This window comes from Ceratotherium simum, chromosome 30 (genome assembly GCF_057802395.1).
Source record: "Ceratotherium simum simum isolate JZ-2026a chromosome 30, ASM5780239v1, whole genome shotgun sequence".
Lineage (NCBI taxonomy): Eukaryota > Metazoa > Chordata > Mammalia > Perissodactyla > Rhinocerotidae > Ceratotherium > Ceratotherium simum.
The window spans coordinates 35268964-35286691 of record NC_141929.1 but is presented as its reverse complement, the minus strand read 5'-3'; the positions used below and the strand labels follow the sequence as shown (position 1 = coordinate 35286691).

Sequence of the window (17728 nt, the reverse complement as noted above, 5' to 3'; positions counted from 1 at the left end):
CCAGGATGTCAGACCCCAAATCCCAAGCCCTGAATCCCCACGCTGTGCTGGTTCTCACAGGAGACAGCCTGGCAACGTGACATTCACACTTTTTCTTGGTACCTGTGTCCACGTGTGTATTCAAATTAGCTTAAAATGAAAAGTATCACTGCATGGTGGCAGCACTATATAATTTAATGGTTTTTACAGTCTTTAATAATTTACCATAGCATGTACATCTCAGAGTATGTTCTTTTCTTGTATAGATTCTGCCAATTTTTATTAAAGCTGTGTGATCCTATTTACATTTTTTATGATCAATGTTAACAAGAAATTAGGATGTCTTTAGTCTGTGTACATCTGAATGAAAGTCTTCAAATTAAACAGTAGCTGAAGCCCCTTTTATAAGCTTACAGCTGTGATAGATTGAATGACAGTGACGTGAACAGGCCTCATCTCAGTTCAGAATTGCCAACTGTATTTGGGAGTGATTAGAACATGTAATAAGTTCTCTGCTAAGAGTTTATGTCACTCTTAAAATCATGCAGCCCATAGAAGAGATACCTGTCGATGCTGTTTCATATACTATTGCAATTGGTTGAGTTTAACACTATAAACACTCTCTTCTTCTCTTTCAACAGTGCATGACTGCTGATCAGCTGATGACACTGTGCAAAGCAGGCATTCACAGTAGTAATGTCGGGGTTCGAGTCAATGTTGTTAGTATTTTAGGAATCACTGGCAGCGTCCTAGCCAAAGAAGATGGTACGCTTGAAACTCTTAAGGTAAAATAATATGCTTCCAACCTAAGATGTTAAAGAATTAGAAATGGTGAAAGAGTAACTGTTGGTGTGGGATTTTAAAAAACTTCCATGGACATCATGAGAAGAAGTCATATCAAGAAGTTGCTTACTAAGATGTATTATTAAATATACCCTTTGGCTCGGTCTAACTGCATGAATTAGATAGGGATTTGAAAAGTTGAGTCCCATTTTTTTCCATTGAACTTTACTCTGGAACTATTTTTTCAAAAATAAATTTGTCTTCAATGAAAGGCCAAGTTCAAAATTGTTAAAGATGCCTGGGCCTCTGCTGTCGCATAAAATATGTGCATATTATATTCTCCTACTGATGAAGGAACAATCCTCCCAGTTTTCCTAGCACACCAGGCTGAAGTGCATTCCGAGCAATACCACACGGTTCATTCTAGTACCACTCCACACGTTTTAAGCAGCAGCTCTGGAAGTGCGGATACCCAAGGAGCTCACTCAGCATACTTGCTTCCGGCACTTGATCTCAGCACAGTTGCTCAGGAGCTGCAGAGCTAGAGAGGCAGCATCACGATTAGCTGAAGGACAGAGCTGGTAAAATGACCCTCCGTTGTCTAATAATTGCTGAAGTGTGGATTACTGACTAATGGGAAATAAACCAATTATTGTAAAGCACTTAACCTACTAAGGACTTTACAGTGGTAACCAATATTTTTAAGAACCTTATTTTGAAAAGATGATAGATGCACATAACAAAACATTTAGAAAAACAGAACAGAATATGTAGTGAAAAGACTCATCTCCACTCAACTTCTAGTCCCCTGGCTCATCTCTAGAGAGGCAGCCACTGGTACCCATTTCTTTTTTATCATTCCAGAGATTTTTAATATGCAGACACGTAAGTGAGCGAAAGTGTGGCTGTGTGGCTCTGTGTGTGTAAACACATACAGATGGATGTGTGTATGTATGGTCACCTCTGCCCCTTAAGACAGTAACTTCCAAGGTCCACTTTAGAGAAACAGCAAGATTTTTAAAGTGTTTTTATTTAGTCACATTTCCAAGCATAAAGAAAAGTAGAGAGAAAGTACAGTGAATTTTGTATGCCCATCAAGCATATTGAACAATTATTCATATTCTATCATATGTACTTCATATAGTTTCCTTGCTGGGTATGTGAAAGTAAATTAAAGACATCGTGGTATTTTGCCCCTATTGGTTCAGTATGCATGTCTTAGAACAGGGAGTTTCTTATATAACCACTGTTATCACACCTTATACTATTAACAGTCATTTCTTCATATGTCTAATACCTGGTCCGTGTTCAAATTTTTCCAGTTGTTCCAAAAAATATCTGTTTACAGATAGTTTGTTTACACCAGGATCTCAGTGAAGTGCACATGTTATGTTTGGTTTGGGTCTTCTCAGCCTCTCTCAGTCTAGAACAGTTCTCCCCCAGCACCAACCACTACCACCTGTCTTTTCCTCGACTGCTGGGTCACGTAGTTGTCATATGGTGTCATAGTTGTCCCATATAGTGCCCCACCTCCTGGATGTGTCTGACTGCTTCCTCGTGGTGTTAAGTCTGTTCCTTTATCCTCTGTATTTCCTGAAAACCGGAAGTTAGATCTAAAGGCTAGATTAGATTCAGATTCAGATTAATCTTTTTAATAAGACTACTTCGTAGATGATGCTGTGTGCTTTGTGTTATATTATAGGATATTAAGTCTAAGTACCATCTTAGCAGTAATCTTAAATTCAGCTGAGAAAACTGAGGCCCAGGGGCCGGTGGACTGTCCGGAACTCGCCTGTCAGTTGTGGTGGAACCAGAGCTGGGACTCGGGTTCTTACGTTTCCACTCTCCCAGCCGTGATACCAGACGAGCACAGCACCCTCAAGACATAAAGGGTGAAGCGCAACAGCCAAAATAAACCAGATTCTCTCTTGAACAGTTCTTTGCTGATTAGGAATGGTCTGTTCACCAGCTGGCTGATTGTGAAAAAATGGGTGGATGTTAAAAATCATTACAGTGAAGCAAAGTTAGATTGTGTTTTGTTTTTTTTTAATTGTCTTAGAGTGTTTTTCATATAATTTCAAAAGCAGATTTTTTTTTGTTACAGATAGTATTTTTATGCATTTTGACACCATGGGGAAAGAGGGAGATTTTTTTGAGGGAGATAGAAGGCAAGAATAGAATAATTTCCAAAATTTCATTTAGGTATAATATATAAACTCTTATATGTTTAATTTATCTTGCTTATACTTGGTATATTTATAAATGTATGTTGTTTTTAGTCTTTTGAAAGCTTTAATTTTTCTCTGGCATTTTTATATAAAATATTGTGCATAACTAGAAGGATGTGCAGCTATGACATACAACTATCTACTGGGGCTTTGGGGAAAAAAAAAGAGGAGGATTGGCAATAGATGTTAGCTCAGAGCCGGTCTTCCTCAGCAAAAAGAGGAGAATTAGCATGGATGTTGGCTCAGGGCTGATCTTCCTCACAAAAAAAAAATATATATATATATATATAGTGCATAAATTATTGCTGCATTTAAAGTTAGTGCTTATTTTGGAAGCTGACCTTAGAGTGTCGTGCGATGACAGCGCGTTTTGTTTTCCCCAGGCCATTGGGTGCTTTCTGCTTGAGGTGGCCACCAAAGACCCTTCCCTTGTGGTAGCAGGAGAGGCTCTGGACGCCCTCTTCGATGTTTTTGCGGATGGTAAAGAAGCTGAAAGGGCCTCCGTTCAAATTAAATTGTTATCTGCTCTGAAGGAATTCCAGCCAGTCTTCAAAATGAAGGTGTGTAACCACTTTATTTAGAAATGCTTGGGGGCTGGCCCAGTGGTGTAGTGGTTAGGTTCACACGCTTCGCTTTGGCAGCCTGGGGTTCAGGGGTTCGGATCCCAGGCGTGGACCTACACACCACTCATCAAGCCACGCTGAGGCGGCGTCCCACATACAGCAACTAGAAGGATGTGCAGCTGTAACATACAACTATCTACTGGGGCTTTGGGGATGAAAAAGGGAAAAAAGGAGGAAGATGGGCAACAGATGTTAGGTCAGGGCCAATCTTCCTCAAAAAAAAAAAATGCTTACATCGCAGCATTCTATGGGAGGAGGGTGTGTGGTTCCCTCCATGCAGCCCCAGTGATTCACATGGCACTTCAGCCCGGACCGTGTGAATGCTTGTGCGCTGAGTCAGAGCTCAGCGTCCTCACTGTTGAATCACTGGGACCTGAGCCAACACGCTGTCTGGCAAGTTCCTCTTTCTCTACCAGTTTAGTAATGTTAATAGTGCTCCTTACATGTGAGCACTGTAGCCTGTAGCCTGCAGAGCACTTTCATATACATTTAACTTTATGTCATGTAATACATTATAGCTTGATTTCATTGTCATGAATATTATTTCCCTTTGGTGCTCTGGAAAAAAGGCAAACTCCCAGCTGGTCTGCACTGGAGAATGTAGCTACTTTCATTAGCCCTTTTATTTATTTATTGTTTCATCAGAAGCATCAAACCTGACTTTGAGTCAAAAAATAATTTTCAGGGGGCCGGCCCGGTGGCGCAAGCGGTTAAGTGCGCGTGCTCTGCTGCGGCGGCCCGGGGTTCGCCGGTTCGGATCCCGGGCGTGCACCGACGCACCACTTGGCAAGCCATGCTATAGCCGCGTCCCATATAAAGTGGAGGAAGATGAGCACGGATGTTAGCCCAGGGCCAGTCTTCCTCAGCAAAAAAAGAGGAGGATTGGCAGATGTTAGCTCAGGGCTGATCTTCCTCACACACACACGCAAGAGAGTAGAGGTTTTGGTGAAAAATTAGCTTACTTTTGATGTTTTCCAATATGTATTTCTTTTATCTAACAAACATCCAACTCGAAATTCAGTTCTCATGGAGAGAACTCTTGTGATAACTTCTTAGGCGAATGTGATTGTATGGCTAGAGATGTACATTTTCTGGAATTTTTTTAAGGCATAAAAAATTAGTTTTCTTTTCCAGAAGAAAAGAAAAATAGCAACACATGCCATGAACATTCTGTCATCATCACATCTCAAGTCAGTGTTGGTTTAGGAACATGATGGTTTGTTTTTAGCATTTTCATGTTTTGGCATCTTATGTCTAAAAATGTAGTAATGGTGGCTAACATTCATTGAGTTAAGCTTCACCAGTAGGTGACTTAATTCTGGGGGGGACAAATTGAACGGTTTATTCTTAATTTTGCCTTGTTCAAGCCTGTAGTTTTTTTCTTGGTCTGTCTGTTTTTCAAGCAGTGAGAGGTTTTATTCCCACCTATTCCCTGCCTCATAGGTACCAAATTGAGCCATGTTTCTCTAAGCAAAGACTAATGTACATTAGTGTTTCTCCCTTTATTATGCAAAAGGCAGCACAATATATTCACAGTCCTGCACTTCATGTGTTTATACTTAACTTACTATCCCCTAGACGTATTTCCATACCAGTACATGACGGGTGTCCACTTTGTTTTTAAAAGTTACAGGCCCCCGGGGCCAGCTCAGTGGCGCAGTGGTTAAGTTCTCGCACTCCACTTCAGCGGCTGGGGGTTCATGGGTTCAGATCCCTGATGCAGACCTACACACGGCTCCTCAAGCCATACTATGGCGGCATCCCACATACAAAATAGAGGAAGATGGGCACAGATGTTAGCCCAGGGGCAATCTGCCCAAAGCAAAAAGAGGAAGATTGGCAACAGTTGTTAGCTCAGGGCCAGTCTTCCTCACCCCCCAAAAAAACTTACAGGCCCTGGAAACTTCTGAAAAAGGGGTCTGCAAGGTAAGAAGGAGAAAATATCCCCCTATTTCCCTGCAGGGGGCAAGGGGGCACATGTAGTTAGAGCATCCAACTGCGGAAGCAAGTGCTTCGAGAGGAGGTACATAAACTACCAACTAGGAAGATAACCCGGAGCCTCTGGAAGGCCTGTTGTTCTGAGTGATGTTTTTACTTTATATGCATTGCTATGGTAATGATATTAAGTGTTTATCTTTTCTCAAAGGCATAAAGCCCTAATGAGATTTCTTTGTTAGCCAGAAGAGCAGCCTGTAGTTTTTTATATGAAGCTCCTTAGTGAATGAAGCCACAGTTGCATTAAAGGCTGTTCAGTATATATTTAGCCCCAAATTGCATTTAAACACAATACAATGCATTTGACTAAAAAACTCTAGAGCGCTGGTTCTCAAAAGTGCCCCATATCAGCAGCATCAGCATCACTCGATAACTTGTTAGAAATGCAAATTCTCAGGCCCAACTCCAGACCTACTGAAAATCAGAAACTTTGTGGATGGATCCGCTGATTTGTTTTTTAACAAGCCTTCCAGATACTTTTGCACCCTAAAATTTGAGAACCGCTGCCCTAGGTGAGGTATAGTTCACATATCATAAAATTCATTCTTTAAGTCTACAATTCAGTTGTTTCTGTAATTATCGTTTAAAAGGTGCACAATCTTAATTTATCTTCATGGCTTATGTACTGTGTTCTATTTACCTTGGAAGTAAAAATGTTTTACCACGTTCTGGCAGCTGTCTTTTTCAGAAGATGGTTAGATGTACCCAAAATTAAATGCTTTCTTTATTTAAAGGAATTAGTAATATATACCAAATCACATATTATTTTTTTGGCAGATACGAAAAGAAGGGAGAGGTAAATACAGTCCAGATCAGCTGTGTGTTCTCGACAATGTGAAGATGAATTTGAGAAGGTTTGTCGCTTATCAAGAAACTGTTGAAAAAAGACTAACTTCTTGAACCATTGGAAGAGAAACCACCTCTTGCCTCAAAGTGTTCAATGCTAAGGGATATCAAAGGGTTTCCTTTGAGTCTGTATGTTTCTGAAAGTCATTTTTAATGCCTGTATTTCTGTACATTAATTTTGAAGTTCTAAAAACTTCAAAACTTGTCAGAAACTCTTTTTTAAGCTCTGGGATCAGTGTGGCATTTGTAGTGCCCTCTAAATTATGTTTCCAGCATATTTTAATCCCTGGAAACAGGAGGAGTGGAATCACAAAGGAATCTCAGGTGGTTCTTTGTGAGCAGTGCAAAAACTTCCAAACAATCATGTTTTCCTTGAATTTTTCAAAAAAGGAAAATCCAGAGCATTGCTTGGATGCTCTTTTAAGCCAGTATCATTTTGTATTAGGAGGATCTTTGACTGAAATATGACGACAAGCTTTATAAAATTTTTTTGTATGAAGTATATCAAGTAGGCTTACCTTTGGTGAAGACGTGAATGAGTTGAATTTGTAATCCACTATTTAGTAGATAGAATATACCAATGAGCTAATGAGGTCATTGTCATCCTCTCCACAAATGGATCTGATCGGTTACTGCTTTGTAACATCACTCCTTCTTTGGTTTGATATGGAATCAGAATTGGGAGAAAATATTTTTTAATAAATAACTTTTTAATTGAAAGCTTTGTGTCCTACAAAATCTTTTTAAAAGTACCAGATAACCCCATTCCTGGGTGTTTGCTTGCTAATGGATATTGCTTCGGATACATGTGAGATATTAAAAACCAGACTGATAGCAGGAATCTCCAGCATTACTCTCAATGTCCTTGAAGTAATGGGGTGACAGCTGGAGCAAAGGGAAGGAGCTTTAGTACATCATTGTCTGAGAGGAGCCCTGGACCAGCTGTATTGTCCATCCATTTGCCTGATCACAAGAGCTGTCGGTGGAGATTTGAAAATTTCCCCACGGTTGATCTCAGTTGCCCTGTTAAAAGGCCCAGTACCCAGTATAGGACTTAACTTTTTAGGTTAGTTAACATCCATCACCTCACATAGTTACAATTTTTTTCTTGTAAGAACCTTTGAGATTTACTCTCTTAGCAACTTTCAAATATATAATACACTATTGTTAGCTATAGTCACCATGTGGACATTACATCCCCAGAACTTACTTATCTTATAACTGGAAGTTTGTACCTTTTGACCCCCTTCACCTGTGTCTCCCACCATCCACCCCCCACCTTTGGCCACCACCAATCTGTTCTCTATCCATGAGCTCAGTTTTTTTTAGATTCCACATATAAGTGAGATGATACAGTATTTGTCTTTCTCTGACTTATTTCACTTAGCATAATGCTGTCAAGGTCCATCCGTTGTTGCAAATGGCAGGATTTCCTTCTTTTTATGACTGAATAGTATTCTGTTGTGTATATATACTACATTTTCTTTATCCATTCATGCATGGACATCAATGGACATTTAGATTGTTTCCATGTCTTGATTTCATTGTAAATAATACTGCAACGAACATGGGGGGTGCAGATATCTTTTGGAGATAGTGATTTCATTTTCTTTAGATATATACCCGGAAGTGGAATTGCTGGGTCATATGGTAGTTCTATTTTTAATTTTTTGAGGAACTTGTATACTGTTTTCCATAGTGGCTGCACCAATGTACATTCCCAGCAACAGTGCACGAGGTTCTCTTTTCTCCACATCCTCACCAACACTTGTTTTTCTTGTCTTTTGGATAAGAGCCATTCTAGCAGGTGTAAGGGTGATACCTCATTGTGGTTTTGAGAGATAGCTTCTCCCAATGAAGAAAAGCTTCAGAGTTCTTCCTGCTTCAAATATTTATAGAACATAATTGTTTTAAAGGAAAATAGAATTTCCAATTCTGTCATCTTTCCTGTACTTTCCGACCTATAGGCACTGTGCAGAACATCTGGCATAGGGCCTAGTCCAAAGGCGGCGCTTGATAAATATTTGTTGAATGAATAAATCAGTGGTTTCCTGTTTTATTAAGTAAGCTCACGAGCAGTTCATGAATGCAGAATCATCCCATAGAACAGTGGAAGGTGAGTTATTCCATGGAAAATGTGCTCTCCTAAGAATTTTTCAAACTGGGGCGTTAATGGTTTGGTCTATATTGCTACCGTGTAATGTTGCTGCTCTAGCAACAGGGAAGGGGGAAGATGAATATACTTTACAGCTCTCGCTGTTTACATAATGGCTCAGTAGAGCAGGCGACTATTATTCGTGGCACAGGAGAATAGAAGCTATAGTTTTTCCCTATGTGACTGTAGGAAAAAACAGTCTGCTTTAAAATACATGTATTTGTATATCATCTAGAATAGTCCACTGGAAATATACAGTGTTGCAAGTGTTGAAGTCTGAACACATGTGAGATCCTTGTTTTGAGGCGAGATGTTAAGTTCAGCAGGCCCTGGCGTGTTTGCCCAAAGAAATAAAAACCACTTTTCATCTTCAAGTTTGTTTGCCTTTCAGATGGAAACTCATTTTATTTTAAACTAGAAGTGATTTTGAAGTATCAGTCATTTAATTACCTTATTTGCAGTTTTATTTTTTGCCTTTATTTAGTCTTTCAAAGAAATTGTTTTGAGTTGTTAAGATAGGGAATGGGTCCTTACCTCTCCAGCCTTCACCCAGCTCTGTGGTAGGCTTCTGTCTCGCTTTTTTGAAATTGCATGGACGAATTCTTTTTTTTTTTTTTGTGAGGAAGATCAGCCCTGAGCTAACATCCGTGCTAATCCTCTTTTTGCTGAGGAAGACTGGCTCTGAGCTAACATCTATTGCTAATCCTCCTCCTTTTTTTTTCTCTCCCCAAAGCCCCAGTAGATAGTTGTATGTCATAGTTGCACATCCTTCTAGTTGCTGTATGTGGACGTGGCCTCAGCATGGCCGGAGAAGCGGTGCGTCGGTGCGCGCCCGGGATCCGAACCCGGGCTGCCAGCAGTGGAGCACGTGCGCTTAACCACTAAGCCACGGGGCCAGCCCATGCATGGACCAATTCTTGATTGTGTTTACCTGATATATGGGACAGGAGCAATTTTAGAACTCACTGCACCATACCCAGAAATTCCTTGTTTTCAGCAACAATAGTGAACTTGTACCATAGTATTTTAAAACATCCACTTTTAGAAGCAGAGGACTCCTTTTCCTTGCCATTTTATTTTTATAAAATACAGATTTGTAGGAGTCAGCCCTGTGGCCCAGTGGTTAAAGTTCACGCATTCCGCTTTGGTGGCCAGGGTTTGCAGGTTTGGATCCCAGGCACGGACCTACACACCACTTGTCAAGCCGTGCTGTGGTAGCGTCCCATATAAAGTAGAGGAAGATGGGCACAGATGTTAGCCCAGGGCCAATCTTCCTCAGCAAAAAGAGGAGGATTGACAGATGTTAGCTCAGGGCTGATCTTCCTTACCAAAAAAAAAGAAAAAGAGAGAGAAGATTGGCAACAGATGTTAGCTCAGGGAAAACCTTCCTCAGCAAAAAAAAAAAAAAGTATGGATTTGTGGTATATGTTTAGTCCATATATTCTGTCGCCTTCAAAAGAAAGTCTGTCATTGTCTCTGTCTCATTACTTCTTTGTCTTCTGTTTTAAGTAAACTATGATACTGATAGACTGTCTTTACCAAAGAGATTCTTGACCTTTTGGATGATTCAGCCCTAAGACTTGGAATGGTGTGGAACCAACATGAAATTGAGGGTTAGTTGAGATAGTCATGGCAGCAACAAGAGGCCTGTGGCCACAATGGTGTCCTCTTTCCTCAGGCAGCTTCTTACTGGACCATTCTGTGGCTGCACTGTGTCCCCTGTGCTGGGTCCACATTTCCTGTCCATTTACAGAACCTGATCCTTTCCCTTCTGATCAATTTTGTGAGCTCCCCTAGAACTTTATAATGAACTTTATTTTTTGATAGCCATGGTCAGTTTCTGCTGCTTGCAGCTGGAAAAACCCTGATTGATACAGTATCCTTCTAGAACCTTTTCTGGACAGATCTATCTATATCTACATAATTGCATTGTTTCTATAATGAAAACATAATGTTCTGCAGCTTGGCTTTTTTCTTTAACAGTAATTCATGGATGTATTGTCATGTCAGAATCATGGTTAGAGTGGACCTTTCTTCCTGAAAATGAAAAATTACTTCATTTCCACTAAATATTCTGTTAGAGCTTAGCTTGAAAGGTTCAGGTGAAGTTTGCTTTTCTCAGCCTGTTCTTGACACAGCACTTTTAAACATTCTTTTGAGTCTTCCGGTAATTTGGAGAATTTAATCTTCTCATTTGTTGGACCTAATTCCAAACTTATATAAAAAATAAACCCATGGAAACTATAGGATGAGGACCAAAGATTTTTAGAAATCTAGTACTTGTTTCACAGTAGTAAATCTTAACCTTTTTCGGGCCATCAATTTTGCTGAGAATCTGATGAAAATCATAGATTCCTCAAATAAATGCACTGCATCAGTTATCTATTGTGTAACAAGTTACCCCAAACTTAGTAGCTTAAAATAACAAAATTTATTCTCTCTCAGTTTCTGGTGGCTCAGGAATTCAGGAGCAGCTTTGCTGGGTGGTTCTGCCTCAGAGTCTCACAAGGTTGCAGAAAAGATGTCGGCCAGGGCTGCGGTCAGCTGAAGGCTTGACCGGGGCTGAAAGATGTCTTCCAAGGTGGCTGTTGGCAGGAGGCCACAGTTCCTTGCTGTGAGTGTCATCATGACACAGCAGCTGGCTCCCCCCGGAGTCAGTATTCCAAGAGAGAGAAGGAGAAAGCTGCAATGCCTTTTCTAACAGTTTCAGAAGTAACACAGCATCCCCTCTGCCGCGTTCTATTTGTTGAGTCACTAAGTCCGGACCACACTCAGGTGGAGGGGAATTAGTTTCCACCTCTTGGAGGGAGGTCTATGAAAGAATCGGTGGACGTATTTTTAAACCACATATGCGCATACATACCTTCACTCTGCATCGGAGTTGAGTGTTTATGGATTTTTCAATTCGTGCCTGGACATCAGGATGAGAATTGAGATTTTGTATTGTGTTGGTTACTCTTCAAGCTTTAAGTCAAAAAGTATTCTGAGCGCTTGTAGATGAAATTGTCTAGAAATAATTGTCTAGATGCAATTATTTGTTTTTATTTGTTTTATTAAACAAATCTTGCCCCATTTTATTTTTTCTCCACAATGGAGTGAAAGTAGTCTTTCTGAAACGTGAACAAACTCAAGTTACTTCCTTACTTTTATGCTTTAACGCCTCAGTGATTCCCATTACCCAAAAGTTTAAAATCCTTGCCATAACCTGCAAGTAGTGTGACCACAAGTCTGGGTTTGCCAGAGTGAGTCCAGATCTGTGGCCGTTAGCCCCGCATAATTATTAACAACACTCTATTTGACTATCACAAGGGCCCTGGATTAAGATTAAAAGAAACTCCCAAGTCAATGTGAGATCCAGGGTCGGGTCTGGGACCAGGATAGAAACAGCCATAATGGATATAATTGAGACACCTGACCAAGTTGAATTTGTAATGTGGAGTAGATAATAGTATTTTATCAATGTTAAATTTCCTGATTTGATTACTGTGTGTAGGAGGATGTCCTTCTTCTTGAAGGAAATACACACTGAAGTATTTAGGAGTAAAGGGGCATGATGTCTTCAACTTACTCTCAAATGATTCAGGAAAAATATTCATCTATATATAAATGTAGAGAGAATAATAAAGCAAATGGGGCAAAATGTAAACAAGTGAATTGGGTAAATGATACATGAGACTTCTCTGAGCTATTCTTGGAACTTTTCATTCAGCTTAAAATCATATTAAAATACAAACTTAGGAAAATAATTTTTTTTAAGACTGAAAAAGCAATGCTCCAGTTTAGACATTAAATTATGTGGTCATCCTACCCATAAACCCCTGCGTAGTCTGGTCTTGCTTGATGCTCTGGTCTCCTGCTCTGCTGTTTGCCTTGCTCTCTAAGCTTCAGCCATTCGGTCCTTAATTCGATTGTTTGAATGCACCGCGTCCTCCGTGTCACATGCATATGCATACCCACGGCCTGGCTTCTTGTCCCACTTAATCTAGTTAACGCCTATTCAACTGAGCTCGAATAGCAATTCCATAGGGAAACTTTCTCTAACCCTCCAGACATGATCAGGGGCCAGTGTTCTAGATACCCCTAGCATCGTTTACATATACCCTTCCTTCAGAGCACTTCATTCTTGATCAGATTTATTGAGCCTCCTCACTGTGTGCCAGGCACTCTGCTAGACACTGAGGACGCCAAGGTAAGCAAAATAGACATAGTCCTTGTCTTTAGAGAGCTTATGGGCAAGTAGGAGACAGATAGAATCAATGTAAAATTACAAAAGTGACAAGTGCTACAGAGACAGTACGTGCTGCTGTGAGGTCACTTGACCTAGTCAAGGAGGTCAGGGGAGGCTTCCCTGGAGAAGTGATAGAAGCAGTAAACAAGGTGAAGAAGTAGAGAGAATAGTTCCCAGGAAGCAAGAATAGCATATGCAAAGATCCTGGGGCCAGAGGGAGTGAGGCAAGGTTGAGGAGGCAGTAGAAACTCCACTGGGGGGCCGAACTGGTGGTGTAGTGGTTAAGTTTGTGTGCTCCACTTCAGCGGCCCAGGGTTCACAGGTTTGGATCCCAGGCATGGACCTACATACCGCTCATCAAGTCATGCTGTGGCAGGTGTCCCACATATAAAGTAGGGGAAGATGGGCACGAATGTCAGCCAAGGACCAATCTTCCTCAGCAAAAAGAGGAGGATTGGCAACGGATGTTAGCTCAGGGCTGATCTTCCTCACCAAAAAAAGAAACTCCAGTGGGGTGGGAGTTCATTGCAAGTGGTGACTGGTAAAGCTGATGGGAGCCAGACCTCCAGGCCTTTGTAAGATGTTACATCTATTTCCTAAAATCAGTAGGAAAATGAACTCCTTAAAGTATGTTTTTAGCAAAGAGTGATAGAGAAAAGGGATGTATGATCAGACTTAAATTTTAAAAACCTCTTCCCTGGCTACAGTGTGGAGAAAAGATTAGAGGTGAGCCAGAGGAGAAGCGGGTGGACTGGTTAGGAGGTTACTGGGGGAGCTGGGGAGATAGACGGTGTTGCTTCTGATCAGGGCGGTGTTGATGCAGTAGAAGGATTCAACAGCAGGTGGTAATGGCTTAGACGTAGGAGGAGAATAGTAAAAGAGGGAAGGGTTACGGTCAATGCAAGTTTCTGGCTTCTATCACTTGTTGGACAATGTTACCATTTACCCAAATAAGACAATAAGACACACCAGAAGAAGCACAGGCTGGGGGCAAACTTATGAGTTCATTTTCGACTGGTTACTGTATCAGTTAAGATGTTTTTGAATGCAAATAACAGAAAACATAAATCCGCTATCTTAAATTGTAGTGAACTTATCTCACATAAAAAATCCAGTGAGAGGGCTAGTTAATTTAGCAGCTCACTAACATCATCGAATCTCCAGGTTCTTTCCACATTTTTGCTCTGCTTCCTTAGCATGCAGGCCAGCTCCCTTCTGGGGTTGAAAGATGGCTGGCTACATCAGTGTCCAGAGCCAGGATGGAGACTTTCTCTTTGTTGTGTCTCTTTTTAAGAGCTAAACATCGGTCCCAGAAGGCCCCACAGCAGATTCCCCTCTGTGTTAGTCATAGTTAGTGTTATATGCTATAACAAGCCATCTCAATATTCAAGTGGCTTTACACAACAAAAGTTTATTTCTCACTCACATCACAGTTCCGTGCAAGTTGGGTGGCTCTCTTAGGGAGGTAGGATCCTTATTTTGCATGCTCCCACCATCTTGGAGTCCTCTTCTTTCATACCTCGCGAGTGGGTAGAAGACAGTGACTTAAGGGTCTCACTTGAAATTTTAGGGCCAAGGTCCAAAGTGGCAAACATTGTTTCTGCCCACATTCCATTGGCCAAGTCCAGTCCCCCACCCTGACCTCACAGCATGGGAGGCTGGGAAATGTAGTCTTAGTCTGTGCCCAAGAAGAGGAGCTGGGATTGGTCAGTGTGCAGCCAGTCTGCTGTATCCTTACATATCCATGGCCAGAAATGGGTCAAATACCTCTTTCTGCTTCTACCACTAAGAAGGGAATAGAATTGCCATGATTGGCTTACATTAATCATATCTGTGTAAGTCTAGATTTTCCTCCTAAACTTCAGTCAAAACAACAAATTGTGACAGATTGAATGCAAAAGCAGCACTACTGGGGCCACCTTTCAGCCACCGAAGGGAGTTAGACACCCTTCTTATTGGATTTTTTTGTTTTTGTTTTTGTTTTTGTTTTTGTTTTTGTTTTTTTGCTGAGGAAGATTCACCCTGAGCTAACATCTGTTGCCAATCCTCCTTTTTTTTTTTTTGGCTTGAGGAAGACTAGCCCTGAGCTAACATCCGTGCCAGTCCTCCTCTACTTTGTATGTGGGTCACCCGCACAGCATGGCTGATGAGTGGTGTAGGTCTGTGCCCAGGATCCAAACCCACGAATCCAGGCTGCCGAAGTGGAGTGCACTGCATTTAAGCACTACACCACGGGGCTGGCCCCTCACTGGGTATTTTTATGAGACAAAAAATTCCGTATGACTAAACCAGTCGATTCACATTTTCTGTTGTTTGTACAGAATGAAAGTAGAAACCAAATGATCATCTTAATAGACGCAGAAAAAGCATTTGACAAAAACCTAACATTTTTAGCAAACTAGGAATAGAAGGGAACTTTCTCAACTTTTTAAAGAATTATCTACAAAAACCTCCAGCTAACATGGTACTTAATGGTGAAAGACTGAATTATTTCTGCCTAAGATCAGAAACATGGCAAGGATTTCCACTCTCACCACTTTTATTCAACATCATGTTGGAGATCCTAATCAGTGTAATAGTAAAAAAATAAATAAAAGATATACGTATTGGAAAGAAAGAAGTGAGACTGCCTTTACCTGCAATTGACGTCATTATGTATGTAGAAAATCCTAAGGAACATACAAAAAGCTACTAAAACTAGTGAGTGAATTTAGCAAGGTCATAGGATACAGGATCAATATACAAAAGTCAATTGTATTTCTATATACTAACAATGAGCAATCCAAAAAAGAAATTCATATAACAATTCTATTTACATTAGCATCCAAAATATACTTAGGGATAAATTTATAGAAGATATACAATATCTGTACATTGAAAACTACAAAACATTGTTGAGAGAAATTAAAGAAAACCTAAATGAATGGGGAAATATACCACATTTATAGATTGGAAGATGAGATTTTTCCCCAAATTGATCTATAGATTCAGAGCAATCTCGATCAACATCCCAGTAGGCTTTTCTATAGAAATTGACAAGCTTACTCTAAAATTTATGAGGAAAAGCAAAGGACTTAGAATATCCAAAACCACTTGTAAAAAGAAGAACAAAGTTGGAGGACTTATACCTCCTGGCTTAAAAACTTACTATAAAGCTACAGTAATTGAGACAGTATAGTGTGGGCATAAGGAAAGGCATAGAGATCAATGGAACAAAATTGAGAGTCCAGAAATAGACCCATAATTGTATGGCCGATTGCTTTTCCACTAAGGTGCCAAATTAATTCAATGGAAAAATAATAGTCTTTTCAGTAAATGGTGCTAGAATACTGATATCAATAAGAAAAAAGACATGTATTCAAGAGTAAAGATTTAATAAAATTTAATATTTTTTACTAATTCATTGAGCATATTCTTAAGTGCAGCTGACTTTTTTCTGTAAGTGCATGTTGAGAAAGAACACAAGGACTATTGGTACAGTTTGGGGCCAATGCCTTGATTCACACTAGCCACCAGCAGTTTTACCCACCATTGCTTTTGTGCCCACAGTGCCAATGTGTCAACGCAGCGAAAAAGGCAAGTAACATTTGAGTATCGTTGTGAAAATAGTTTTGACCTTGTGGACCCCCTAAAAAGATCTGTGGAACACATTTTGAGGACAATTAGTCTAGAAAGAGGTAAAAAGAGAAAAGAAAGAGAACCAAGACCAAGCCTTAAAGAAATCTAGAATTTAATGGCCTGGTGGAGGAAGAACCTAAGAGGAAACACAGAAGGAGTAACCTGAGAGGCAGAGAAAAAGCAGAAGAGTGCAGCGTCAGGGGAGCCGAGGGAAGGCTGTCAGAGGAAGGAAGGGCCAACGGCGGGGGACGCCGGGGAAGGTCCAGCCAGAGGAGAGATGGAACATGTCCATCGGCTTAGTGACGTGGATGTCATCGGTGCCGTCCGTGGGAGCTACTTCCATGGAGTGATCAGGTTGGAAGCCACATTGGAGGGAGCCAGGGGAGTGTGAGAGGTGAGGAAACGAAGCTGGCAAGGAGACCACTCTTCAGAGAGACTTGTGAAGAGGAAGAAAGAGACAAGGCAGCAGCTGCAGGAAGGAGTCACAGCCGTTCATGTACTGCATGTGAATAAATGAGTGAACTGGTGATGTACTGGGTGTGGAGGATAGAGCAAAAGAAAAGTCTATGATCTTGGTTTCCAGCTTATGGAGCTAATTGAATAGTGGTCTGTATCTTGAGATGGGAAACAAACCCCAACTTAGGTGGAACATAGCTGTAGTTTGAGTTGAGGAAGAATTTACGTAGGAAATCTTAATTTCCTTTGTAAAGAAGTTGGCTTTTTCTCCCCCAAACCTCAAAGCCTGCTTACTGCTTCCATTGGTAACAAACGTTGAGAGTTTCAAGGTCTTAGTTAATGCTCTTTTTATCTAGTCCCTTCTTTGAGTTAAAAGTTCACCTTAGTTTTACTATCTAATCAAAAAAATGTTATGTCTTCATATAGTGGAAGATTCTCAAATTTTGTGCTATTAGAGAAATTTATATCTTTAATTAAAACTATTTTGGTCCACTTAATTGAGCATTTTCTTATTTTAATGAACAGAATTAACTTGAGTCACTCTTTTTCTATGCAGAGTGAGAAATTATAAGCAAATTGTTTCCAGTATTTGCTTAAATGTATTTTTATCCTCCCTAATCTTATATAGGAATTCTAATTATGAGAACACAGTTGCCTTAAAATTTTAACATTTTCGGCAATGTATGCCTGTCCATGAAAAGAACAAATTCTGTTTAAATAAAGGAGCTACTGTCTTCAGTTATTTCCATTTAGTATAAGTGAAACCAGGAAAAACACTTCCCTAGTCTCATTGGTAGGAATCAATTTTCTGAGTTTA

The 17728-nt window shown here is 40.4% G+C and overlaps 1 protein-coding gene across 2 annotated transcripts in view; it reads left to right on the top strand.

The window, feature by feature from the left end:
• Window positions 1-7174, top strand: part of HEATR3 (HEAT repeat containing 3) — a 36049-nt gene extending 28875 nt beyond the window's left edge. For both annotated transcript variants that reach the window (XM_087420288.1, XM_087420287.1), the window contains 3 exons: window positions 621-764; window positions 3374-3550; window positions 6386-7174. In XM_087420288.1, the coding sequence (XP_087276414.1) occupies window positions 621-764; window positions 3374-3550; window positions 6386-6508 (444 nt within the window). In that variant the 3' untranslated portion in view covers window positions 6509-7174. The remainder of the gene's footprint in view (window positions 1-620; window positions 765-3373; window positions 3551-6385) is intronic.
• The last annotated feature ends 10554 nt before the right edge of the window (window positions 7175-17728 follow it).